Here is a 25,457-nt window from a genome sequence, read left to right as displayed (position 1 = left end):
CTTCAACTAACCACTCCCCCTCAACGGCCGTGCCGTCGGGACCAGCAATCTCACTCGGATCATCAAAGAGAGCCGCAAGTTTACCCTCAGGGTCCGCCTCTTCCCACCGCCTCGGGAAGAAAGGGAGAATAGGAAAACGACCAGTAGCGCCGGTTCCATGGCTCGGCCCAGCGCGAGCCCCACTCCCCGAGCGCTCTTCAGCCTCAGAAGAGGTCTTCGCCGATCTATCCTCGGAACCACTAGACGAAGATACCACACCTGTCTTCTTCTTCCATCTTCCCCCAGCCATGGCGAAAACTCCAAAGAAAGAGTGCCGAAATACGAAGAATCGGAGAGTAAAAAAGAGAAAACGGGAAACAAATTACCTTCCTTGGAGCGGAAATCGCCGACAAGTCGAATGGAGCAAAGATCCGAAGCTGATTCTTGACAAATTCGCAAAGATCTAAAGGAAACTCACAAGAAAAACCACCGGAATTCTTGGAGGATTTGAGAAAGATTTTTGCGAATAATGTTTTGAACGAAGGTTTGGATCGAGTATTTATAGGCCACCACTCAGTGAAACTGCCTAACTTCCACCTTGTTCTGGGCCGTTCGATCAACGCCATACACGGAGCATCCATTTGACACCTGTCCCACTAGTGCATGGTTCCAACGCCACCTTTTTGAAAAAAGAGAGGGAAAACTTTCCAACTTCTGATACATGGAAACCCGCCCATTTATTCCTAAATGGACCGGGTCTGGGGGGCATGTTGTATGGGCTCCCAATCAACTATCAATTGGGCCACTAAGTCCAAAGCCCAATGGCTCAACACAACAACATCAAACCCACAAACACTACATTCCAAAAAGGCTATTCAGCCGCCAATCAAGGCCCAAGGCCCACTTGCAATAAATGACCTAAGGGGAATTTGTTGTACAAACACTATAAATAAGCCGCCAGGGCTCACATACCAAGGTACGTCCATTTTCACGCCTTAAGACTACTCTTCTAGAGAACTTCTCTCTAGAATCCGAGCATCGTTCTTACTTAGGCATCGGAGGGGATTTCCTCGGAAACACCCCCGAGGCTAGTAACTTGTTTATTGTGCAGGTTAACTTGGACACGGCACATTCGAGCTAGCAAGATCTTCAACACACACAAAGAGGGCCTTCATTCGAAACCCATTGTTCCATCCACTTCAATACCGGAACAGTAGGTAGTCCAAGCTTCAAAGTCAAATCATTAACCCCATCATTTTCAGAGTCCAGACTGGGAGGTGTGAGAAATGGAGGTAATTCTGGTAGAGGTTCCTCTGATAGAGTCTCCTCTGACAAAGGTTCCTCTGTTTGTTCTTTTTCCATAAGAGGTTCTTTTTTCTTCCCTCTTGTCGCCTTCTTGACTGCTTCATCAAATAAAATTGAGAAGTAGTCCGAGCTGGAAAAACTCTTTGTCTTGACTCAGAAATGAACCAATCTCCTCCGAATCTTTTCTCTCCTCATTTGATGTATTCTTGACGTTATCAAACATGGTTGGAAGCTGTGTTTCAGAACACTTAGACCACATTTTTGCCATATTAAATGACATTCTTTCTTTAACGTCAATAGTGGTGTCAAAGAACTTTTTCGACAACGACAAAAGGTTGTTGAATTTGTTCATGACACCACTTAATTCAGCAGTGGTCTTTAGGAACTCCTGATGAAACTCCTGTTGTGAATAAGAAACAATAAGATAGAACATCAATGGCTGAATGAGAAGGAACATTAAATGAAAAGAACACTTTACAAAAATTAAAAGAACATTTGACATAAAAGCAAAATAACATAGTAAAAGAACATAAGAAAAACATGGGATAAAAATAAAATGAACAAATAAAGAAAAAGAACACGTTAAAGGATTAAAAGAACATATTAAAGGATTAAAAGAATATTATATCAGTACAGAATAGAACATTAAAAACAAAGAAAAGAACATTTTGCATGAAACAAGAAATATTTTAAAAGATTTAAAAGAACATCAAATAATAAGTCAATTGCAGTTTGAAACAAAAGAATATTTTTTAAAAAAGGGAGAATACAGTAAAAGAAAATAAGAACAACATAGGGTAAAATGAAAAGAACAAATACAAGAAAAAAGAACATCTTACAGGAATAAAAGAATATTAAATATAAAATCCTGTTTCAATTTTATTTTTACCTCAACTGTCGAGGGTAGTTTGACTTCCTCGGTGTTGGAGTGTGTTTGTTGCTCTGGTATTTCCTGATCTTCATCGAGTTCAGTCACCGGTGAACTTTGATGTGCTTGTTGTTGTTGACTTGGCTGTTGTTTTTGCTGTTGCTGTGGTTGTTGTTGCTGTTGTTGTTGTTGTGGTGGTGGTGGTGGTGGTGGTGGTTGTTGTTGTTGTTGTGGTGGTGATGGTGGTTGTTCTTGTTCTTGAAGAAGTGGTTGTTCTTGTCCTTGAAGAAGTGGTTGATGAAGAATATCTCTCCTATACTGTTGTAGCTCTGGTGAGCTTTCGATTCTGTCAAGAATGGTACCATGTCCAAAGCCTAACTCATTATCATGCTTAACCCTGCTGCTTAACATTTGTCTTGACCAGCATCTAATGATGGGGAAGCTCCTAGGAGGATATTCTTTTTCAATTTGCACTCGATCAAAATAACACACCTAATTTAAGAAAAACAACATATCTTTTTGGTTAGTTAGATGAAAAAAGAACATGAAAGTAATTTACCAAAAACAGAAATGCTAGCTTAATGTTTAAATTATACCATTAAAAATGGTAGCGGACCAGCAAACCATCTGCTTCGGTCCTCATTCCAGTACTTAACTGCTGACAAAAGACTGGTATAGGCATATTGGCACCAATTCAGATTCCTTACTCGATTCAGATCAACCGTGCTAGCAAGGAATTTGAAGTTTGGCTTTGGAAATAGAAAAACATAAAATAAAAGAAAATTAGTCATTATTCTTCATTGAATAATAAAAAAGAACATTCACTCAAAAGAAAGTACATTAGAGGAAATTTACACGAAAAATAATAAGAAAAGAACATTAAAGAAACACATGAAAGAGTGATCAAAAGAACAATGATAGTTAAAAAAAAAGAACATTAAATTCAACACAAAAGAACACAACTTAAATCCAAATTAAGGTAAGTACACAACAGAAGAATCATGTCCACAATTAAAAATCAAAAGAACAAAAAAAATAAAAAAGAATAGCAAAGATAGGCAAAGAACATTAAGTACAAAGAAAAGAACATTAGAGGAAGATTTAAAGAAAAATTATAAGAAAAGAACATTAAAGAAACACATGAAATAGTGATCAAAAGAAAAATGATAGTTAAAAAAAAGAACATTAAATTCAACACAAAAAAACACAACTTAAATCCATATTAAGGTAAGTAGACAACAGAAGAATCATGTCCACAATTAAAAATCAAAAGAACAGCAAAAATAAAAAAAAGAACAGCAAAGATAGGCAAAATAACATTAAGTACAAAGAAAAGAACATTAGATCAAGATTTAAAGAAAAATGATAAGAAAAGAACATTAAAGAAACACATGAAAGAGATATTAAAAGAACAATGATAGTCAAAGAAAAGAACATTAAATTAAAAAAGAACACAACTTAAATCCAAATAAAGGTACGTACACAACATAAGAATCATGTCTACAACTAAAAATTAAAAGAATAAAAAAAAAAGAACAGTAAAGATAGGCAAAAAAACATTAAGTAGAAAGAAAAGAATTTGAATTGTACAGATATGTTGGTAGTGGATTTGATCATCGTGCTAACAACAACCACGAGGAAAGATCTTTTCCATTTATTATCAACTTTAGTGGTTTCTCTGACTAGTTTTTCTATCATTGTCACCAATTTTGGGCATCCAGATTGCACATGCCAATATTTCCAAAAATCAGAAAATACTTTCTTTACCGCTGGATCTGCTTCATCTGTCCATTCTATTACCGGGTCTCCTCCAATAGGGATACCATACACAAGGTACATCCCCCAGGCCTATTGTAATTCCAAAAGAAGAATTTTGTAGATCTAGGGCCCGGGTTGAAGAGTTGAAATGGGAAAGCAACTCGTACGGGAATGGATTTACATTTGGTGGTATGTCAAGGTTTAGAAAAGATCTGAACCCTAACTCTGTGAAGCTTGTTGTTTTGCCCTATTGATAGTTGAATCAGATGAAATTCCTTTCAAAAAGCGCATTAGCATTTGCGCAGTTTGCCTCACGTTCAATTTGCGCTCATGAGGCTTTTCTTTGGCATCAATCAAAGGTTTTTCTTCTTCCTTCACATCCATTTCTTTATCAGCAATCATTGTATCATTACCTCTCGGAAAAACAGAAACAAAAGAGAAAAGATCATTAGTTAGAGTGTAAAAGAACAGTAAATGTACGAAATAGAACACAATAAGCAACAATTGTTTGCTTATACCAGCTTTCAGAGCTAAATGAAAAGAAAAGAACATTAGGTATATTTTAAAAGAACATTAAAGAATAATAAAAGAACACAGATATAGAGTGAGTTATTTGACCTTCTTCATCAAAGGGGCAGGGGAAGATATTGACTCTTCTTCCAGTTCTTCTTCATCCTCTTCATAATCAGAATGAACAACAATATGTTTTCCCTTCTGAACATAAAAAACAAATTGTATTATCATATTTTATTATATAAATGTGTTAAGTAAATCCGTTTTCAAGAAAAATATTTGAAGTTTTACCTTAGACACGACTGTCTGTTTCTTAGAAATTTCTTTCCCCTTCTTAACAACCAGGGCAGTGTCTTTCTTGTGTAGAGCCTCAAATTCCTCCTTGACTTCTTTTATCGTCTCAGGGAATTCTTCCTTATATATTTGTAATCTGTTTAGAAACCAAAAGAACATTAGTGATAAAGAAAGTACATAATAAAATATTAAAAGAACTTTGTCAAAAAATGAAAGAATAATTAAAAAATCAAAAATTACCTTGTTCTCTTTCTATTTGGAACAGTTTTCTTTGATGTTCCTTTTTTCACTGTTTCTTCTTTACTCTCAATTTCAGGCTGTTCATCAACCTTCTGTGCATCATCTTCTTTTACTCTAATAATCAAAGAAATATTTTTTTTTATGATTATAAAGGATATGATATGTAGAACTAATAAATATAGAATATACCTCGATCGAAAAGTAATTTTCCTCTTTTTTGGTTGGGGTTCTAGACGTTCATCCTCTTTTTGTTCGTTTGAGGCGTTGGTCTGTGCATTCAACCTCTCTTCTTGTTCTTTGAGCTATTTTTGAATATTTAACAGCATTTGTTGCTGGTCAAGTATGAGCTTCCTTTGCTCTTCAATACTGTACATTCTGAAAAAAGAACAAACATAAAAGAACATTAAGACTTATATCTAATAAACATAAAAGAACAGAACAACAAAACACAAAAAAAAAAAAAAAAAACAAGTGCACCGTTCTTATGATGAACATGGCTTGTATTTCTTCTCCTTCCCCCTCTTTTTTGTTATTTCTTTTATTTTTCATTTCCTATGTATATAATATTTCTCCTATTGGATTCATAACTTGTCATTTTAGAAACACATTCTTGAGAGAGAAAGAGGAGAGTTTTTAGTTTCTCCCAACAGAAGATAGATTTTATGAGAGAGAAAGTTCAAAACAAATTTTCTCCTCCTTCTTTCTCTGAAATGTGATTTTAATTGACTTACGTTTACAAAAAACTAGTTTATTAATCAAAATACTATTTCAATTTAGCTATTTTTTGTTGAAAATTAGTGTCTAAAGAAGTAGTAGTGGTTGAAGAAGCATCTGCATCAGAGGTTTATGTTGTTGATGAAGGTACATCGAGTGATTAAGGTAAATTTTCTCGTCTTAATTCTATGTTCTTTTTTAATTTTAATGTTCTTTTCTTATAACTTTCTATTTCTGTGGCATCAAAATAGTGTGTTCTTTTATAGAATGAGCAATTGTTCTTTTTACATATTTAAAGTGTTGTTTTCATATATTTTTTGATGAATAAAATAACGGAATTAAAGCATATTTTTAATCTTAAAAAATAAATTGTATCAGATGTGCACTAACGACTTTTAAAATTCAACGCCATGTTATTTTTTTAATTAGAACATATATTGGCAGGAAAAGAACATTTGCAGAACTTAAAAGAACTAGTAAAAATATAGATGTGGTTTTATATTTGTACTTTTGTCTTTTTATATTAGTGTTCTTTTTGTGTTTTTGTTAATGTTTTTTTTGTGATTTAAAGTTCATCAAAAGTTCGTCGTTTTATTTTTTAATTAGAACATAAATTAGTTAGAAAAGAACAATTTCAGCACTTAAAAGAACAAGAAAGAATATAGATCTGGTTTTAAAGTACATCAAAAATTCGTCGTTTTATTTTCTAGTTTGAACATAAATTGGTTGGATAAGAACAATTCCAGCACTTAAAAGAACAAGAAAAAAATATATATCTGATTTTAAAGTACATCAAAAATTCGTCGTTTTATATTCTAGTTAGAAATAGAATGATTGAAAAAGAACAATTTCATCACTTAAAGGAACAACACAAAATATAGATCTGGTTATATAGTTCATCAAAGGTTCGTCGTTCTATTTTTAATTAGAACATAAAACGGTTGAAAAAGAACAAATTAAGATTTTAAAAGAACATCTAACATTTTACAAATTTTACTCCTAAATTGTTACGGAATTTAAATATAAAATGCATAAACTAGAATAATATCGCCATTTTGGTGGTTAGAACACAAATTCGATGTAGAAGAACAATTTAAATTTAAATATAGATCTGGATTTTCAAATTAAAATTGAAACAAACAACTTACTTCTCTTCCGGATTTTCTTCTTCTTGTTTGGAAATTTCTTTGTTCTTCTTTTTCAAAAAATCCTTCAGAGGAATCTCATCACTTTTGTTTACAATTGCAAATTCTTTAGTATAATTGCCAAAATAATAAGAATTGAGTTTAAATAAACCAAAATTGGAAGAAAAAAAATCAACTTACTCAACAGACGTTTTTGGTTCGTCTGATTTGTTCGCTCTACCCATTTTGTTGTAGAAATTGAGTTTGAATTGAGTTAGAAAAGCAGTAGAATGTAGAAGGAAGTTGAGAATGTTTTTTATGAAATCGGTTTTTGAGAAGTTGCATGTAACACTGTATTTTGCAATTTGGGTATTTATACCAATGTTTTTTAGAGAAATAAATAACGGTTCCTTTCTATATTTTTACTTTTGTCTTTTTATATTAGTGTTCTTTTTGTGTTTTTGTTATTGTTATTTTAGTATACTTGTTAATGTTCTTTTCTGATTTATTTTCACCGTTTTTTTTTTTTGCGGTTTTAGTGTTGTTGCGTTTTATTGTTTAATTTTTGCGTTTTTGGGCAGGTGCACGAAGAGCAACGTGCACCCGCCTGTATAATCCGAGTGTTGCTGAGTATGGAATAGTGCCATACCATGGGCTGTAATTGGTTTAGATTTATAAATTTCATGTGGGGTTGCTATTTTAGATTTAGATTTAAATCCTATGTGGAGTTGCTTATGTTAAAACAACCAATGGGAGCCCAAGGTATGACACTATTCCATACCCAGGGGATATATGTATCTGCTTCACTCAAGTTACATTTGGATTGGAAAATGTCAAAGAAATATGGATTATACTCCACTAACAGCAACTCCAATGATTATAAAATGGACCTGCTCACAAAAAAAAATGAGTATGTGAGTAGGTAGCCCACTATTAATATAACAATGATATAATTAACTGTTAAAACCTTGTAGCTATTTAGGACTAGGTAGCTCAAAAAACAATCTCAAATAAATAAATTATTTAAATTAAAAATTATAGGGAGCTACAAAGTATTGTAGTCCACCAATGTGATAATTTGTAGTTTTAATCAATTGTAGTTAGAAATTTAATGTGACAAACTTAGCCACAACATCTTGTATCTCACCATTGGAGTTGCTCGACCAACCCACGCTCATATTAATTATCAAAAACTTTACTAGTTTTCATTATCACCATAAATTCACCAACATAAACAAGAAATCAACCGCTTAAACAGGTTCAAACACACTAAACATGAACAATGAAAGCCAACAAATAATATCAAACATTTACATAACATTCAATTACAAATGACTAAAAATAATCCCTAAAATAAAAAGACAAAGAGGTGTTCGGTTAGGAGAGGTTCGAAGGAAAAAGAGTTTTTTGAGGTGAATTAGAGGTTTGACTTTTTCAAAAAGTTAGTTGGGAGTGTTTGGTTATGAGAGGTTTGGAATAGAGTTTTGGGATGAAAAAGTTAATTCTCAAAAAGCTTGAGCCTTTTGGAATTAGAGGTTTGAGAAAGTGAATGTAAAATTACTATTTTATCATATTATTGCCTAAAATTACAACACTTAACAAGTATGGCATTCTACATTACTTCCTTTATCCAATTTACTACTCGTTACTTGTTGTAAAAAAATTTATATTAGTACGTTGAAGTACTTAATTAAAGTTATTGCAATGATGTTTGTAACATCATTACTAACATTTATCTATTTGCATATCAATAATTTATGCATTTAAAATTTTAGTTAAGAATAATTTTTTTTTAAATCGTTTTTTTTGTTTTATTTTGTTTTGTTTTGTAAAAGGGAAAATAAATTTGTTTTATTTATACTATTGTAGACACCTAATACGTGTCTCCCCTAATGGAATGATGACGAAACCATTATCCTTGCTAGGTGGTTGGTACAACTCCATGTGGATGTCCTAATTGCTAAGATATATTCCAAAATCCAAAGTCCAATCCCCGAGCCCGTTCCCATTCCGGAACTCGGTACAAAATTCAATTTTCAAATATAAAATTCAAAATCTAAACACAATCTCATCCAATGGACCTCTCCATTGGTTTACAAGGTCGTTTCCAATCGAAATGCCATTAAGCAATCAAAATTCGGGCGCCGACCCATAAAACCGAGCATACCGGGCCCCATCCCGTAAAACTGAATCCAAAATACAAAACCCGAGTACAAAAAGGAGTTTTTTTAGACGCAAAATGCCTTAACCTCCAAGCAAAGCTACGCTCTAAATTCGTACAAGCTCGTACAAAGGTACAAATCTACAAAACAAAGCAAAAGGATGGTGCCATCGTCCTTGTTTGGCGAGACCTAAGACACGTCACCAGCGCCAGACGTTGGCCTTGCGCTGGGCGAGCTTGGCGTTTAGCCTGATAATGTTCTATTTAAACCCCCATTTTCACCCCAAATGGAGGGGAACAATACAATACAACGTCGTAATTATGGTTTTTCCTCTCAAATTCCAATACAAAATTCAAGCTTCAAATTTTATATTCTCACTACAATTTTCTAAAATATCAAAGCAATTGGGAGTACAAAACGGAAAACTAACATAACCCTAAATAGGTAAATCTGAATCCCTAATCAAATTATCATGATATTCTCTACTTTTCTACCTTTCTAAGTTCAATTCAATTCCTATGATGTTTTCATTTGAGTGCACACTCATGATAAACTAGGAAAAGTGTTCAAAGGTGCCCTTTGAGAGGATTTCACTCTTGAAACTCCTCCCAAATGATTTTTTAAGCACATTTTCTATATCAATATGCAATATTCAAGCTTTATTTTCGAAAACGATTAGTAAAATGAGGAACTTTCATACTTGAAAGGTTTCCCTTTTACAACAATCATCATACAATTTTACAAAATACAAATCTTTTCAAAGTTCAAGGATGTTTGGAAAAGTGCAAACCCTTTTTCAAACTAGAACATATAAACATTAAATTTTCTATGTTGAAATACAAGTTCTATTTTCAATATTCAATGATGTTTAAGTGAGATCAACTTCTCCTTAAACTAGAATCAATTTCAAGTTATGGAGCATATTAAAGGTGAAGCCTTTTAAGCATGAAATGTCTAATCTTTAAGAACCAAGCCTCCTAATTTCTATATTCAAGTTCTATATTCAAGTTCTATTTCAAGTTCTATTTCAAGTTCTATTTTAAGTCTATTTCAATAATCAAAATCAATGATGCTTTATGATGAACAACTCATCTAAAGTTAAGATTTTTAGAGAATTAAACCCGTATCGGACACACTTATTGTTAAGTACTTGTTTGGCGTTCGGATTTCAAGTACATTAATACAATTTAAATATAGTCATTTCAATATCGCACTTTCAATACCGCACTTTCAATATCGCAATTTCAATATCGCACTTTCAATATCGCAATTTCAATAACGCACTTTCAATATCGTAGCGACAAAAACGCATTTTCAATATCGCACCTTTATTTCATATGCTTGCTATTTCAATTCCGCACCCTTTACTCACCTTTTTTAAGGTGATGTGGTTTTGCACCTAAACGGTGTTGTACACATTTCAATAATTCCTATTTGTGATGATGCTTTACATGTTTATTGTTTTCATCACCCAACATGCTAAATACAACAACATACAAAGGTTACATTACGCTTAACAAAGATAATTTTTGGACAAACCGACCTTAGGTTCCCTTAACTATAAAGCAAAGTGACCACGTACAAGTAGCAAATACAATGTTCTAAATGCATGATTCAACCAACCTAGTGTCATGATTAGGATTTCACGAAAATGATCCTTGTCTTGTATTTGAATGCACTTTTAAAGTTTGCCCAAATAAGCGGTTCGTTCCCGTACCCGAATCTCACACATTCGGTTTCAAGATTCAATGCCTTATCCAAAAGAGGCAATTTTGGTCCGTCCAAACCGGACCCTTAAAATGTTTGGTGGCGACTCCTTCAAGTTCAAAATTTCAAAAACCGTAGGGATGACTCTATACAAAAATAACCCCTACAATCTGGCGACTCCGCTGGGGATTTTCAAACTTCAAATTTCGAGTATGCGAGCACCTTATGAGCAATATGCCACTGTTGTGCTCAAGTGTTGAGTGCCAGCAGTAGCGCTGGGCGCCACCCCTGCATCTGGCGCTGCTTCCTGCCATCAGCACAGTGGCTTCCAGTGGCTAGTTGCCCATTTCTGCCCAAGTATTCGAGTGGGAGTTCGGCTCAAATTTTGAACTTCGAAAGAGCGCTCCTAAACTTCGAGAACAAATGCCGAAAGGTAAACTTTTCAAGTACAACATTCAAATACAATTGTGATTCTAGGCATCTCATGCATGTTTTCGAAAATACTATTTTGTTCAAAACGAATTTCTACATTTCCCAACATGAATGTGTTCTACATTCGGGCTAGCCCCAGGGGTAACGAAATGGTTATTCTCCATACGGTTCTTGACCAAAGTGTCTGACCATTCCCGAGCCAACCGAAACTTAACATTTGCTTGACGTTCCTAACGTCAAGCATGGAGGTCGTTTGCCAACAAACACGTCTCCTTGGTGGAGGTGAAACGATTGTTGCCGGATCCGCCTCTTAGTCAAGGACCCTTTTGACACCCAAGCCGACCACTTGCATCATACAAAACTTAGACCGACCTTAGGTTGAGAACTATGCATGTCGCATTCATATTCATGTTAGTGTGACAACGTGCTATTTGTGCATTGTGTGGGCGTCTTTGCACACGTGAATGATTAACCTCGAGTTATAGCGTTGCCAAAACCATTAGCCTTCAATTAGGAAACCTAGCCCCTAGGAGCATCATCCAAACCTTATGCATCTAAAATTGCCGATTTAGGGTCTTCTAGGAGTGCCACTCCATTTGATTCAAAACCCCTAAACACGCCTCACGCACAAATCCCAAATTCAAAACCCCTTCCAACGGCGTTATAATGCCGGATTTTCGAGTCAAAATTCAAAATTCATGCTCCAAAAACCCAATCCAACGGCGTTATAATGTCGGCTTTCCATGTCAAGTTTACCGCAATCTGAGGGTGGAGAGTACAATGGTGAATCAGGGGAGCGACGACCCCGGGAAAGGATCCAACACCATATAGAAGAAGCAAACCGAGTCGCCAACGCTGGAAGCACACCGCGCCGAGTTCAAGAAGCCGAGGTAATTGTGGAGGAGGAACCAGACCTGGAAGCACCACCACCAGGCGGCCATCTAAGCCCCAGCGTCAGGGACGTCGTGCTGGATGAAAACTTGGACCTGGTTGTCTCGGTAGGATCGCTGCGTGAAATCCTAGCAGGGTTCCAACAACAAATGAATCAAACTTTCCGAGAGCAGATGAGCACCACGTTGCAGGATGAAATACGAAGGAACATGTTGATCTATAACACTGACAGGACGGCTCCGCAAAGGCCTCTCAGCCTAGGTGTCAATCGGATAAACAGGATGTCGCTCAGATCCAACGTCTGGGGAGTGAAAGTTCCCGTCCTCAAGCTAGCCGAGGAGCCAGTCCTTTGGCAGAACGCTCGGAGATTGACCGCGGCCATCAAGCCTTTCTGCCTCGGCGAGAACAGGCCACGCGACAACCTTCCCGGGTAAACCCACCGGCCATTCTGCGGCCATCCTCGAGACGTCAAGAACACTATGAAGCCGAATCTGAATTATCAGACATTGGATCTACTCCAGTTATGGAAGATCCTCCATTTTACCCCTTTACTCGAGGACAAACTCAGATGACACCAAACAGAGTGAGCATGCGTCCTCGTATGGTCTCAAGCCGCCGTGAACCAACTTATCATATCCAACAGGGATTGAATAAGTTGACGTTGAGACACATGAGCACTCCCTTCTGTGAGGTCATAATGAATGCCCCGAAAGAACCTAAAGTCAAAACTCCCACCATTGAAGCTTATAACGGTGCCACAGACCCAGACATGCACCTAGTTGCATACCGTCGCCACATGTATGTTCAAGGAACCAATGAGGACACATGGTGCAAATACTTCCCAGCTACCCTTAAAGGAGTAGCATCCAAATGGTTTGAACGACTGCCCCCAGGATAAATTGCTTCCTTTAACGAGCTACAAATCTTGTTCTCCACCAGGTTCATGGCATACAAGGAAGAAAGGAAAACAAGCATGCACCTGGGACGCATTCAACAAGGAAAGGAAGAGTCTTTGCGAAGCTATGTTAAGCGCTTCAATCTAGAAGTAGGACATATCCCAGATCTGCCCGATGGCGTCTCCTTCGATAATTTTATAAGAGGACTGGAGAAAGAATCATTCAAGTTTGACTTGGTTAAGAAAAGTGTCCGGACAATGGCTGAAGTCTTGGACAAGGCCGAAGCCTTTATTCATGCAACAGAGATATGCAGTGCGTCCAAGGATGGAAAGGCTGGAGAAGCGACAGACTCCTCAAGGAAGAAAGAGATGATAGACAGGAAAGTCCCACGAGTAAATGGTACTTGGGCTCTTTCGAAAGAGTGTGATACCAATTCTCCCGGGCAGAAGAGAGGACGTCCACAAGAGAGAGAATATTTCGAATACAATACAGACCTTCTCACACTCCTAGTGGACGTCGGGACCAGGTTCGACCTTGAACGACCCTTTCCCATGAAATCTCCTCCTGAGAGTCGAGATCTTAAGCTGTATTGCCAGTTCCACGAAGATATAGGACATGACACCAAGGATTGCAGATGCCTGAAGAGAGCCCTGGCCGGCCTAGCCTCCAAGGGGCACCTAAAGAACTACTTTCAAAGAAGCACTCACGGCACGGGAAAAAATCAGTACAAGAAAAACAAGTCACCTGTTTCAGCTACAGAAGAAAATCACAGCGAATGGGGATTTGTAGCCGTCATATCAGGAGGACCAGCTGCTGGAGGGCCCACCATGAGGGGACAGAAAGATTATGCCCACCGTCTAGGTCAGGTAATGTTATCAGGAAAATCACCAGTGGACCCATTCCCTCGGATAGAAATATGTGAATCGGATGGTGGACGTGCAGCCACCCCGCATGACGACCATCTCGTGGTCGAGATCAAAATCTCTAACATGAGGGTAAAACGCATCTTGATAGACATAGGAAGTTCATCTGATATAATGAGCATGGAGTGCCTAAGTCGCCTAGCTCACGACCCTAAGACCATAGAGACCATCCACTACCCTATCATTGGTTTTGGAGGAAGCATCATACACCCAGCAGGCGTCATCAACTTGCATGTTCGGATTGGAGGACGTAAGGATGGACGAAAAATGGGGGTGGACTTCCTAATCGTCAAAGACTTGACGGCGTACAATGTCATTTGGGACGTCCCACCTTAAACAAGATTAAGGCAGTGGTCGTCACCTATCTCATGCTCCTGAAGTATGTGTGTGACGACGGAGCAATCGGGACTATACATGGAGATCAACAGCAAGCAAGAGACTGCTACCTCAAACTCTTAACCCATCAGCATGGAGGAAAGACCTGGCCGGGATCAAAGGCAAGAGAAAGTATGAAGAAGAACCACCAACTGCCAGCGAGAGTATCCCAGTTAAGATAGAGAAAAGTGGCTGGGGATTAGAATTTCAATAGATTAGTCAGAATACCTTATGTAACATAAGCCTACAAAACGGCCTAACAATTGTGTAAGAGCCAACAAAAAGGCTTGTAATGTGCGCCTACAAAACGGCCAATCTACTTTCGCTGCTTAGCTAAATATTAACTTTATGATAATATTCTTCCCATCAAAACTCTGGTAACCTTATGGCCCAACAAGCCACACATCAAATGAAGAACTTAAAATCATATAACAAACGCAAGAAATTGACTCAATCAAAGAAGTCACTCCACATTGACGCCCTCCAACTTGGTGGCGTCACAAGTGGCTAATTGAACGACGGCTTGAGAAGTGGCCTAAATTGATTAGCAATATTAAAGACGTAAAATCAAAAAAAGACTCAACAAAGCAGTCATTCAAAATGGACGCCCTCTCCAATGATGGCGTCACAAAAGACTAATCGGTTGACGGCCTGAGGAGTAGCCTAGATTAGCGCCCCAAATTAGACTGATCACCTAAAACACTGGGGTAACCGTCCACAATTGGGCAAGAAAACTTGTTCCTGAAAAATTCAGTTCAAAACTGAGATGGAATAAAGACATAAGTGCACAGAAGGCACAAAACATTCATACATGCGCACAAGGCGCAACAAACCCAAATAAAATAATGCCCAAAGGAATCAATGTTATTACAAGCGCCTACGGTGCCACAGAAATCAGCGGTAAAATATAACGGCCTACGGATGAGGGGTCGTCGAGCTTCCATCCTGGACGTCTTGATCTTCTGGAGAGTTTACCTCCTCTTCCTCTTCCTCCACGTCCTCATCCTCCCCATCACTAAAAAACTCGGGGGGATCAAGCCCAAGGCGCTGAGCGGCCAAAACGGCCATCTGGTACGACATCCGGCGTCTACACCAGGAAAAGTTTTTCCCGTCCATTGACTGGTCCCAAGCCCGCCGAGCACTCTCCAGAATAGCCTCCTCCCCAAGCTTAAAGGAACTGGCGGCTTCCCCCCGAATAGTTTCAATCTCATCTTGGGTGGCCTTGAGCTTCTTCTCCAGGGCGTCCACTTTGGAAGAGAAGTTGGTAACCCGCTCTGAGACGGCAGCATACCCAGTCCTAAGAGCAGTCAGCTTCTCCTCGTGCTCCAACAACTTCTTCTCATAACCATGAGCATCTTCCTCAGCCTTTTTCAGAACAGCCGCCTCCGACCTGATGGCCACGTCCACGTCCTCATTGATCATTCTTTCCATTTTCTCAGCGTACATCTCGTGATTCTCAATTTGGTCCTTATGGTTCAACATCTCTTAGTGCATGTCAAAGCGGTACTGTCTACCCTTGGCACATCGGATAAAGAGCTGTCAAGAACCAGAACAGGCTTAATTCACTCCAAAACATTAGGAGAGGAACTAAAAAGAGTTTGTGAAAAAAATTAAGAGAATGCTCACGTCAAGCACAAGGGACTGCATGGCTCCGAAGTACCCCTGGTCAATCCCAGGCAGAGAGTTCACATACTCCTTGGGAATAGCGGCATAGACGGTAGAAAGGATTTTGTCCTTTTCCTCCGAGCTAAAACCGCCAGATGGAGGAATATGCGCTACCTCGGTCCGCCTCATCCGCTCGAAGATATCACCTAGACCAACATGCATACATCAATAAAAAATGCTAAATTACCAAGTTAGCAAGCCGTCGTAAGTATCACAGAGCTTACCAGTTGACGAAGCAGCCAGAGGCATCGACGCGTCCCCACCAGGAGGCAGATCCCTGGACTCCCTGCTCACCCTCTCCCTAGATGATGAAGCAGCAGCACGGCCAACATCTGCAGCAGCCTCAGTAGCAGCAGCCTCAGCAGCAGCCACCTTGGCCACTGAACCACCCTCATCTGCCACCAGGGGAGACGTCTCCTTTGGTACAGGAGGAAGGTCTCCCACTTGCGAAACAGAAGCTCCCACTCCCCCAGCCGGAGTTGCTGACGGCTTCAACCCGGGGGTCACCGCAGCATCAGTACTGCTCAGCTTCTTGAAGAAGGGCCGCTTAGGCTTAGAGGCTACTGACGAAGTGGCAGGACGCTTCCTCGTAACCGATGAAGTAGGCCCCTAAAAATGAAGAGGTGAAAAGCCGGCCTAAACTTTAAAGACTCTAGAACGCATCCAACTGAATAAAATGTACCTTGGGAGAGTCACCAGAAGCCGCCTCATCCGACTCCTTCGAGGATTCCTTCCTCTTCGCCTCCACGGCTTTGAAGACGTCGTCCGTGTACACCTGGGACAACCAGGTAGGCATCTCCACCAATCCCTTATCTTCTGGGGACAAACGACTCATAGCAGAATCTACACAAGCCAAGGGGATTAGCGAGGAACAAGAAAAATAAGGTTATTAACGAAAAACAAATTGAACACAATACTACCTCTATGTAAATAAGGGCAGATACCAACGGCCGCAAGGAAGGCCATGTTGGTGAACTGTCCCACATAGGGAAGCCAACTGTTAGGCACCCACGCGTGACTCTTTGCAGACAGCCGATACATCTCGGCCTGAAACAAAGGCTTTACCAGCCTCCATTCCTTCGAAAGAAGGCGATGATAGGCGTCAGTTTTGGACAAGAAGCGAGGCCGGTAATTCCAGCGAGAAAGACGCTCTGAGAGGGGAAGATCCTCCATTCGGATAATGGACCACTTGGTCCTCCACCATACCCAGCTGGAAGACTTACCCACTACCGTCTTATAACCCCGCCTACTATACAGGGTAAACCACCCATGGGGGGAACGAGAAGAAGGAGCGATATCTACAAGTCTAGGAAAAGAAGGAAAGGAGGGGGTGACGTCACTTAACGTACATATGGAAATATAGCCAAAAATCAGGGGTCAGCTGGGTCAGGCCAATGTCAAAACCATCCAAAACATCCATTACAAAAGGGTGTAAAGGAAATCTAAGGCCCAATTGGAAGGCGGCCGTATAGACAACAACTTCTCCCAAAGAAAGACGGTCTACAGTACTATGAGGACGAGGACACCTAAAATTAAAACCACGAGGCAAGAGCAAGAAACGCTCAAAGTCACGTCCTTGCTCCTTTAGGTACCTCAACCATTTCCTGCTTGGGACGATGTCAGAAGGAAACAAGTCCACGTCCTCTTTTCCACGAACCATGGGAGGAAGATTTTTGGAAAACTCCTCGTCCGAAGAGCTGGAAGAGTCATCTTCAAAATCCTCACGAGGGATACGAGGACGACAAGCCACACTCTTTCTTCTCCTTGAAGAATGAGCCGCCCTGGAGCCCCCGTCTCCTGAATGATGTGAGGAACTAACTCCTCCCCTATTTCCATGGGACGGGTTCGAAAAGGGAACCATGATGTCCCCTTCTCGGGGTGCTGTCCATGCACCCACATTGGCCGTCTGTTTAATACGTGCCATGCCGCCCTCCATAAGGAACAGGACGTCCGACTTAAGAAAATAGGAAAAAGCGAAGAGCGAGGACGCCGTCCAGACACAAGAGGAGTGCGACGATCGATAGGTGGTCTCCCCAAGAAATAGAAGCATCAAAAGGAAAAAACTTCAAATACACACATAAATGAAGAAACAGGAAACTAACAAGAACACTTACCAATAAGTGATCAAACTGCTGAAACTCTCAGGCAAAATCGTCCAACCTCTAAGAACAATGAATGAAGAGTCCAAGAGCACCCAATGCAAGCACAAGAAGATTTTCGAAGGGAAAATCGCTTTCTCTCTCTAAAAATCTCTTTGAAATAACAAAAGGAAAATGAGAGGAAAATAAACGATTTCTGGAGGTTTTAAAGGGGAAACCAGGTCCTGAAAAGCAACCACATGTGGCACTCCACCATGTCAAGAAGACTACCCCACATAGGTGAGGGGCACCCTCCTTGAGGGGCAAATGATGTGGCCTGAACTAAAGAGTGACACATGGCTTTATTATGTTAGCCCAAAAGGGAGGCCCAAAGGTCCCCGAGCACACATACCTCAAATCCCTACAACACCAGTGTTCATATCCAGGGCCAAGATCCATCACTTAGGCCAAGGAGGCCTATTTGCTCGGTTAAATCTCAAGTTATCCATGATAAAAGCCCAAGCTTAAAGGGTTCATCAGGTCTAAATCAGACCTCCTACTATTGGACACATGTCCCAATCTCAGAGAGCACCCAATCATGCAGCCAGGGTTTAGGGATCAATTCCCAATAAAGCCTAGCACTATAAATAGTGCAAATCCCTAGGTAAAAAGGGGCATTCAATTCATTCCCACCTACATTAACTATCTTTGCTCTGCCTTCTTTCTACAAATTACTTCTCTCTCTAGCCTATACTTACTTAGGCATCGGAGGGAATATTCCTACGGGAATATTCTTATTTTGCAGGTTGCCAGAAGATCGTGCCAGCGCATACTTGATACCTCCGAGGAACGCGTGACACGTCATCACCGTAAAAGATCCCACAACACCAGTATTCTGCATTCTGCATTCCGCATTCCGTATTTCGTATTCTGTTACGAGGTTTGTCCATTCCTCATTAATAAAAATGCTAGTATTCCGTGCTCTGCATTTCGCATTTCGTATTCCGTATTCTTCATTCTATATTTCGTATTCTGTAGTCTGTATTTTGTATTTTGTATTCTACATTCTGTATTCTGTATTCTGTATTCCGCATTCTATATTCTATATTCTATGTTCCGTATTCTGTATTCCATATTCCGTATTCCATATTCTTTATTTCCTATTCCGTATTTCGTTGTCATTCGGTATTCCATATTCTGTTGTCATCCCGTATTCTATATTCCGTTGTCATTCCATATCCTGTATTCCGTCCTCAAAAAAAATCAAGTTAAGTATCTGTTTTCGAAAAACTCCATTTCACCATCTGAACGTCTTCAATTACTCTGTGAGAAGTTAATTCAAGGCAATGGATTACCAATGACTCGTGAGGGAACTATTGGCATTTCTAGTGATGACTCTTAAGTCAAATGTTATCACTCTGGGGCTCGTTAGACCCTCGCCTAAACTTGGTCTTAACCAAACTGAGTTTCAGATGCACTTCGTCTACCTTATCTTTAATAATAGATCTCTTATAGTTAAAAGACCCGTTATGTTCATCAATGGGTCTTTTTTTAAAGGTCTCTTTGACTATTCTTGTAGTAGTGATTGACTATTTTCAACTCACATAGATGCATATAACCTTTTTTTACGGCCACTTCGTATTATATTTTGGTGCAAATGAGACATTATAAATTGGGGAGAGGAATACTAATCAACCACGTAGTGTTTCGTGTCCCAATGAGGTTTTAGCGTAGTGATTAAGTCTGCGGATATGTTTAGATAGGACTCAGATTCGAATTTCCTTGTCCCTATTTGTAATTCGTATTGCCTTTTCGATTCATTTGCACACAAAAAAACGTAGTATTTCGTGCATTGATTTATTTTGATACGGTTTTTTTACTTAATATTTGTGTATAATAATTGAAACGGGACTTTATTAAATATATTGATGTTAAACTCAATTTGATACGTTGAATGTTTATATGGCAAATTATATTATTATTTGATATATTATTTGCTTTGATATATTTCTTTTTTAGGAAGGGATTAGTTTCCTAATCTGTTCAATTTTTTTATTGTCCCTTTTGTGCCCTCGTTTAGACAAGTCACCCAACGGCTATAATTTCGAATAATATGACCGTTAGAAAGATTCATCCTTCCTTCCATCTTACAAAATAGGGCATTCACAAGCGCTGTAAACCCATCTTCATCTTACACATTCTCACTACAACACCAGAAGAAGAGAGAGAGGGGAAGAAAGAGAAAGTAACAACAATCCTCTGTTTACTTGCTGGTTTGATCCTCCAATCTTTCTTCTTCCACTAAAATCAATGGCGTCCAGAGTAATTCTCCCCCAACATGGTACATCTTTCTATATTCTCTTAATGGATTCTTCAGTTTCTGCGATTTTGATTTGATGTATGATTTTGTTTAATCTTAAAATAATCCATATGAAATCGACAAATCATGTATGTCGATCGTAATTTCAAGTTCGATTTTTCATGATTTCTGAATTATCATCTCTAATTTTTTTATCTGGGTTTTATTGATATTAACTACTAATGATTCAAGTCAAAATTTTCTGTTTTACCCCAAATCCTTTGTTTAAATAGAGTATCAAGATTCCTTTTGATTTTTGAAATGTTAAAAATCGCAATATAATTTTACTGATATTAACTACTAATGATTCAAGTCAAAATTTTCTGTTTGGAACTTGAAATTTCTTGTTCGTCAATCATATTTTGGGTTAAATTAATTTTACCCCAAATCCTGTGTTTAAATAAAGTATCAAGATTTCTTTTGATTTTTGAAATATTAAAATTCGCAATATAATTTTGCAGTCGAAGGTAATAATAATGGCGGAAAGCAAACGAACGCAGTAGAAGGACAGGGAAGAAATAGAAAGGCCCTGAATGATATAGGAAATCTCGTTACAATTCGCGATGTTGAAGGCAAACCACAAAGACCCATTACAAGGTTTTCCCCAAATCAATTGAATTTCTATGCAATTTTTCAAATGATTTCGCGTTTGATTTTCTAACCCTAAATTTACTTGTTGTGTTTACAGGAGTTTTGGGGCCAAATTACTTGCTAATGCACAGGCTGCAGGAGATAACAGGATCAAGAAGGTCCAAAATCAAATCTTTAATTGACTTGGGTTGATTTATTGTTAATATCGTCTTTGTTGGGATGATATTGATATTGAATTTTGATGTTGCAGGCTGCTCAGGGAGTGGTGGGAAAGGCAGTGGTGGTGCCCAAGCCACCGGTGAAGAGGGCGGTCCTGACGATGAAACCAAAACCAGTGGAAGTCATTGAGATCAGCCCTGATACAGAGGAACTAAAACAGGAGAAGTTGGTGCCTCATAATGATAGATCAGCTGGTTATAAGAAGAAGAAGAAGGTTCCTACTATGACTGCTGTACTCACTGCTAGGAGCAAGGTATAAATGTCGACTAATTTCCTGTTATAATTGTGTAAGAAAGAAGTGTGACAATGTGATTCTGAATAAGCTATTTTTTTTGTGGGGTTTTAGGCTGCTTGTGGTCTGACTAATAAGCCAAAGGAACCAATAGTTGACATTGATGCTTCTGATGTTGATAATGAGTTAGCTGTGGTGGAATATGTTGAAGATATCTACACTTTCTATAAGATAGCTGAGGTATAAATCAGATTTAATCCAATTTTAGAACCTTAGATGATCATGGTTCTTGTTATATGAAGCGAAGGATTGATGGATTGTTCTTGATTTTTTTTTTAATTGTAGAATGAGAGCAGGCCTCATGACTACATGAACTCGCAACCCGAAATCAACGAAAAAATGAGGGCAATCTTAGTTGATTGGTTGATTGAAGTACACAACAGATTTGAGCTTATGCCTGAGACCCTTTATCTTACCATTAACTTGGTTGATCGATTTCTGTCAGCGAAAGCTGTTCCAAGGAGAGAACTGCAGCTTGTGGGTATTGGTGCTATGTTAATTGCCTGCAAGTATGAAGAAATCTGGGCTCCTGAGGTACTGCAGAAGTTACATATAAGAAAGTGCATGCAGCAAAGTTTGAAACCCTTGATTTTTTTTAATACTTGTAAACATTTCAGGTTAATGACTTTGTGACCATATCAGAAAGTGCATACAGTAATGAACAGATTCTAAAAATGGAGAAGGCCATATTAGGCAAGCTAGAGTGGTATATTACTGTTCCTACACCTTATGTGTTCCTTTCGCGCTACATCAAGGCCTCGATTCCTGACAACGAAGTGAGTATCAGTTTATAAACCTGTCCATTTTCTGGAAACATATTGTGGTTATTCTGACTTGTTGTAAAAATTGCAGATGGAGAACCTGGTCTATTTCCTAGCTGAACTTGCTCTGATGAATTATGGTTCAATTTCCTTTTGTCCATCAATGGTTGCTGCCTCGGCTGTCTACGTTGCTCGGCACACCTTGTTCAAGGCACCTGTTTGGACCGAAACTCTCAGGACTTACTCCGGATTTTCAGAGTCACAACTCATGTAATTTCCTTGACAAAAAACTTCTGGTTATATATATAATTTTGCCTGTATTACTACTCGATTAAAACTGACTTGATTTTGGCGTTTTTGTTGATGATACTATCAGGGAATGTGCAAAGATGCTGGCTAACCTGCATTCAGTAGCCGCTGGACACAGACTGCAAACTGTCTACAAGAAATACTCAAAGTCTGAAAAATGTGCTGTGGCATTTTGCTCACCACCAAAGTCTCTCTTGGCGTTGAGTTCGTCGTTAGTTTGATGATATTATTAGTTATGATTCTTTAGATTGATTTAAACTCTTTTGTCATTGCTGATGACAGCATAGAAAACTTATCCAAGTAGTAGTATGATTAGATTTCATTTATGTTGATGAAAGTGTACAACTCTCATCAATCATATATGAGTAGAATAATTTGTAGTTCAATTTGCTGATTTTTTATGTCTAACTGAGCAGTCTGATCAGCTTTTTATATGGTTGTACAATTTTTTTATACGATCAGCTTCCATTTGAAACGAGTAACTTTTTTTGCACGATAAGTGAAATGGGTTTCTTTGTTACTATGTCTTTTGATAATCCACGAAAAGTATACTCTAACAGCGGCGGATCCAGGAATTCAAAGTTGGGGGAGAAAAAAAATGGAACTAAAAATAATAGGGGGAAAAAAATAAAACTAAAAAAAATTGATATGGTATAAGATTTCGAATTTTAGACCACACATAAGTTATTAAAACTAGAAATAACCACTGAGCTAGCTTGGGCTATAAAGAGTGGGCGAAGAACAAGAGATAAACACAAGTTGTATTTGATGTTGTTTGGGGAATGTGTATACCATATATGGCTGAAAAGGAACGCTAAGGTCTTTCAAGGAAGCTACAAGTTCCCGGCTGGAGTTTTTAGGGAGATTCTGTTTAAGGTTGTTGTAAGGGCATCTGATGCTCAAAGGGAAATGCTTATAATGTCTTAGCTTTGGTTCTAGACCTGTTAGGTTATAGTTGCTGAGTATAGGTGTTGTTGTATTCGAAGAATGGTTTTTCCCAGCCCTTCCTAGAAGGTAGGGGGCTAGCTAAACTGATGTATTGCACTACCAGTAGGTTCTCACTTGTGTGTATCTTTGACGTGAAGTTGTATTATTCTTAACACCTCATTTTGGTAATAAAATTTATATTTACTTGCCAAAAAAAAAAAATAACCACTGAGCAAATAGCATTTAGTGATATATTTTAGTATTTATTACCTATATAAGTTATTAAACTAGAAATAACCATTGAGCAAATAGCATTTAGTGATATATTTTAGTATTTATTACTATATTAGTATTTTTTAAAATTGTTGGGGGGCCGGGCCCGCCCCTACCCGCCCCCGCCTATCTCCGTCTCTGTTCTAAGACAATGATGTCTTATGTCTGTTACAAAAGAGAGATGATTTTGAGTTGATCCCAAATCAACGTTCATTGTAGACTACAGTAATATTTTTTAAAATTTATTTCCAAATAGAAAAACAAATTTCATTCGGATAATTTTTTTCCTAATATATACTACGTACTTCGTATACATAAACCATTTCATTCGGATAATTTTTTTTCCTAATATATATAAGCGCGTCAACCTAAATCATTTCTTGTTTTCCTACTCATTATATCATCTCCTTTTTTTTCATGCTCTCTTGAATACAAACGCTCAAATGCGGCATCATGCATCACCCACTAGTGTTTGACTGTCTAGTGATCATTGTTCGTCAGGCGTCAACAAGTACAAAAATAGGGTCACTAGTGTTTGATTGTCTGGTGATCATTGTTTGTAAGGAGTCAACAAATACAAAAACAGCGTTAAACAAGCGCCATAAAGGTTTAATCATTCTCATTCTCACTCTCAAATATGCTCAACGAAAGTCGACATAAGTTAATTATAACAAAATTTGGCAAAATCAATTTAATTACAAGTATATAGCTTTAGATACCCTATTGGCCTATTTTACTTTCAAAACCTCACTTATTAAACGTCTTTTATGCTAAAAAGTTATACCAAGTAATAAACTCATTTTAGTGCTATTCATATAAAAAGACATTTTTTTGATTGGTCAGATAAAAAATTAAAAAATTGGGCGAAATTGACCCAAAATTATCTAAGTTGTTTTTACGGTTTTTTCATGAAATGCCCCCGAGGTTTGCAAAAATGCACCAAATACCCTCGTGTGTTTCGAATCACATAATATACCCCTATTTTTTCGTACTGTTCATGAGATGCACTTGGAGCTAACGGGCGTTAGTCTACCGTTAGTTGCAATTTACCATTTTGCCCTTAATGATGTTTTTCGACATAAATTCCAAAAAAATCTCAAACTTCTTATCTTTCTCTCTCCTCTCCCCTGTTCTCTCCTCTCCCCTGTTCTTACTCTTGCTCTCTAGTCGGCGGTGGTCAATCTCCTTCGCGCGCCACCGCAATGTTCTTCGGTGTAGATCGAGATCCTTCACGCGCCATCAAATTTAAATGGATTGTTCTTGAATTCACTCCTCCCTCAATTCTTAATTGTGCTCTCTACCATTGTTGACCAAGGTTGGAAGCTTTAACCGTGATGACAGGTAATCTCTCTCCTTAACTCCTCCCTCGATTCTTTTTCACTATGTTCTCTTTGTGATGTTTTTGTGTTGTGAAATTGGGGGTTTCTTTATAAATTAGGGTTCTCTTATTGGGGGTTTTAAAAATTAGGGTTCTTCGATTGGAGGATTGGTTAAACTAGGGTTGTTTTATTGGGGGTTTTTCGAAAACTAGGGTTCTCGACTGAGGCTTTTTCGGTAATTGAGTGTTGGTAATTTGGGGATATCATTGTGGATTTGGATAGTAATTAACAAAGAAAGGGTTGTTGATTGGATTTGTATATTAATGTTGCAGGTTAAATTGTGCCCATTAAAATTTGGGGCTTTGACAAAACAAGAACTAAGATACTGAATTACTGGGGCTTGACTTATGAGAACACGTTAATCTTTCTTGTAGAGGAGAACAAAGCACGGGTTATGACTTATGAGAACATATTATGATTTTA

The 25,457-nt window shown here is 38.3% G+C and overlaps 3 protein-coding genes across 3 annotated transcripts; 2 read left to right on the top strand and 1 right to left on the bottom strand.

Moving 5' to 3' along the window:
- Positions 1-4,519: 4,519 nt before the first annotated feature.
- On the bottom strand, positions 4,520-7,040 carry LOC130463527 (uncharacterized). Its single transcript, XM_056832684.1, has 6 exons — positions 7,037-7,040; positions 6,820-6,922; positions 5,279-5,332; positions 4,958-5,071; positions 4,715-4,853; positions 4,520-4,624 (listed from the first exon to the last, which is right to left on the bottom strand). Exons 1-6 carry the CDS (start codon positions 7,038-7,040, stop codon positions 4,520-4,522), a joined length of 519 nt encoding a protein of 172 aa, XP_056688662.1.
- Positions 7,041-12,930: 5,890 nt separating this feature from the next.
- LOC130463525 (uncharacterized) lies at positions 12,931-14,142 on the top strand. The gene has a single exon (XM_056832678.1). The coding sequence runs from the start codon at positions 12,931-12,933 to the stop codon at positions 14,140-14,142; it is 1,212 nt and encodes a 403-aa protein (XP_056688656.1).
- A 5,936-nt stretch (positions 14,143-20,078) lies between these two features.
- On the top strand, positions 20,079-22,978 carry LOC110802855 (G2/mitotic-specific cyclin S13-7). The gene is made up of 9 exons (XM_022008316.2): positions 20,079-20,265; positions 20,745-20,880; positions 20,972-21,032; positions 21,125-21,346; positions 21,440-21,565; positions 21,671-21,919; positions 22,003-22,161; positions 22,238-22,416; positions 22,523-22,978. The coding sequence occupies exons 1-9, from the start codon at positions 20,235-20,237 to the stop codon at positions 22,674-22,676; spliced, it is 1,317 nt and encodes a 438-aa protein (XP_021864008.1). The 5' UTR covers positions 20,079-20,234; the 3' UTR covers positions 22,677-22,978.
- The last annotated feature ends 2,479 nt before the right edge of the window (positions 22,979-25,457 follow it).

Source organism: Spinacia oleracea, chromosome 1 (genome assembly GCF_020520425.1).
Source record: "Spinacia oleracea cultivar Varoflay chromosome 1, BTI_SOV_V1, whole genome shotgun sequence".
Lineage (NCBI taxonomy): Eukaryota > Viridiplantae > Streptophyta > Magnoliopsida > Caryophyllales > Amaranthaceae > Spinacia > Spinacia oleracea.
The sequence above is the reverse complement of the archived record's forward strand: the minus strand, read 5'-3'. Positions and strand labels throughout refer to the sequence as shown.

Bases quoted from the DNA above. Each gene is read 5' to 3' on its own strand.
- LOC130463527 (XM_056832684.1), bottom strand. The intron at 5,072-5,278 runs GTTAAATATTCA...TTTGATTATTAG, and splicing joins CTTGACCAGCAACAAATGCT to AGTAAAAGAAGATGATGCAC. The intron at 4,854-4,957 runs GTAATTTTTGAT...GTTTCTAAACAG, and splicing joins CCAAATAGAAAGAGAACAAG to ATTACAAATATATAAGGAAG.
- LOC130463525 (XM_056832678.1), top strand. From the start codon at position 12,931: ATGGCATACAAGGAAGAAAGGAAAACAAGCATGCACCTGGGACGCATT.
- LOC110802855 (XM_022008316.2), top strand. From the start codon at position 20,235: ATGGCGTCCAGAGTAATTCTCCCCCAACATG. The intron at 21,033-21,124 runs GTCCAAAATCAA...TTGATGTTGCAG, and splicing joins GAGATAACAGGATCAAGAAG to GCTGCTCAGGGAGTGGTGGG. The intron at 21,347-21,439 runs GTATAAATGTCG...GTGGGGTTTTAG, and splicing joins TACTCACTGCTAGGAGCAAG to GCTGCTTGTGGTCTGACTAA.